Genomic DNA, 925 nt, shown 5'->3' with positions numbered 1-925 from the left:
AGCCGGTTGCGCCGCTCCAGCTCGTGCACTTTGGCCAGGAAGCAGCGGAAGCGCACGTTGAGCCCCTTCAGTAGGTGGATGTTGGAGCCCAGGTCGTCCCGCAGCGCCGCCGTCACCGGCGATGGCCCTGGCCCGGCCCCGCCGCCGCCACCCGCGCCGGGGCAGGTCCCCCCGGAGCCGCTCGGCGGGCAGACGGAGGCCAAGGCCATCTCCCCGAATATCAGCGAGTTCACCATGCGCCGGCTACGCGGCTCAGGGACCCGGGCCCGCGGCTCCAAGTGCGGCTCCAGCTCCGGGCAGGGCTCCCGGCGCGGCCGGGCCAGGGAGGGCGCAGGATCCAGCGCGACCTGCCGGTCGGTTCCAGATGCGCGCCAGATGCGGCCTCCGCAGAGACAGCGAGCCGGACCGCCCCCGGATGTGGGCGCCGAGGCGAGGGACTGGACTTGGGTCGTGGTGGAGGCCGCGGCGGCTTGCGCGAGGTATCGAGGATCGCTGGTACCGGCGCCGGGGCTGTCAGAGACGCTGTGGAGGCTCCGCGGTATTAGAGCGCAGAAGACTCTCAGCCTGCACTGCCCCTCTGCGGCGGGCCCCGCCCACTGCAGACACAGGCCCCGCTCCCAAGCTCGCCCCGCCCACCCCGCCCTCCTCTGCGGCGCTCCCAAAGCTGGAGGCAGGGTCCCCGAGGCCCGCAGCGCCGGGCCCCGCCCACGGCCCCGTGGCTCCTCCCATTCCCGGGCTCCACAGTCTTCTCGGCTCGGTGGACTTGCTGTCTGCAGCTTTGGCTCCGCCCAGCTCCGGGTTGGGCCACTCCCTCCCCTGCGCCGGGTCCAGCCCTCCAGCCGGGCTCGGATTCTTTGCCTGGGGACACAGACCGCAGAGCTGCACCAGGCACGCGGTTAGGTGGAACCGCCGCAGAGCCAGCCCG

The 925-nt window shown here is 73.3% G+C and overlaps 1 protein-coding gene across 1 annotated transcript in view; it reads right to left on the bottom strand.

Moving 5' to 3' along the window:
• Nucleotides 1-564, bottom strand: part of IFFO2 (intermediate filament family orphan 2) — a 44,950-nt gene extending 44,386 nt beyond the window's left edge. The window contains 1 exon segment of the mRNA XM_024749805.1: nucleotides 1-564. Coding sequence (XP_024605573.1) covers nucleotides 1-236 — 236 coding nt within the window. The 5' untranslated portion in view covers nucleotides 237-564.
• Between the last annotated feature and the right edge of the window lie 361 nt (nucleotides 565-925).

The sequence above is a fragment of the Neophocaena asiaeorientalis genome, unplaced genomic scaffold (assembly GCF_003031525.2).
Source record: "Neophocaena asiaeorientalis asiaeorientalis breed wild unplaced genomic scaffold, Neophocaena_asiaeorientalis_V1.1 scaffold275, whole genome shotgun sequence".
NCBI lineage: Eukaryota > Metazoa > Chordata > Mammalia > Artiodactyla > Phocoenidae > Neophocaena > Neophocaena asiaeorientalis.
Note: the sequence above shows the minus strand (reverse complement) of the source record. Positions and strands in the feature narration are given on the sequence as shown.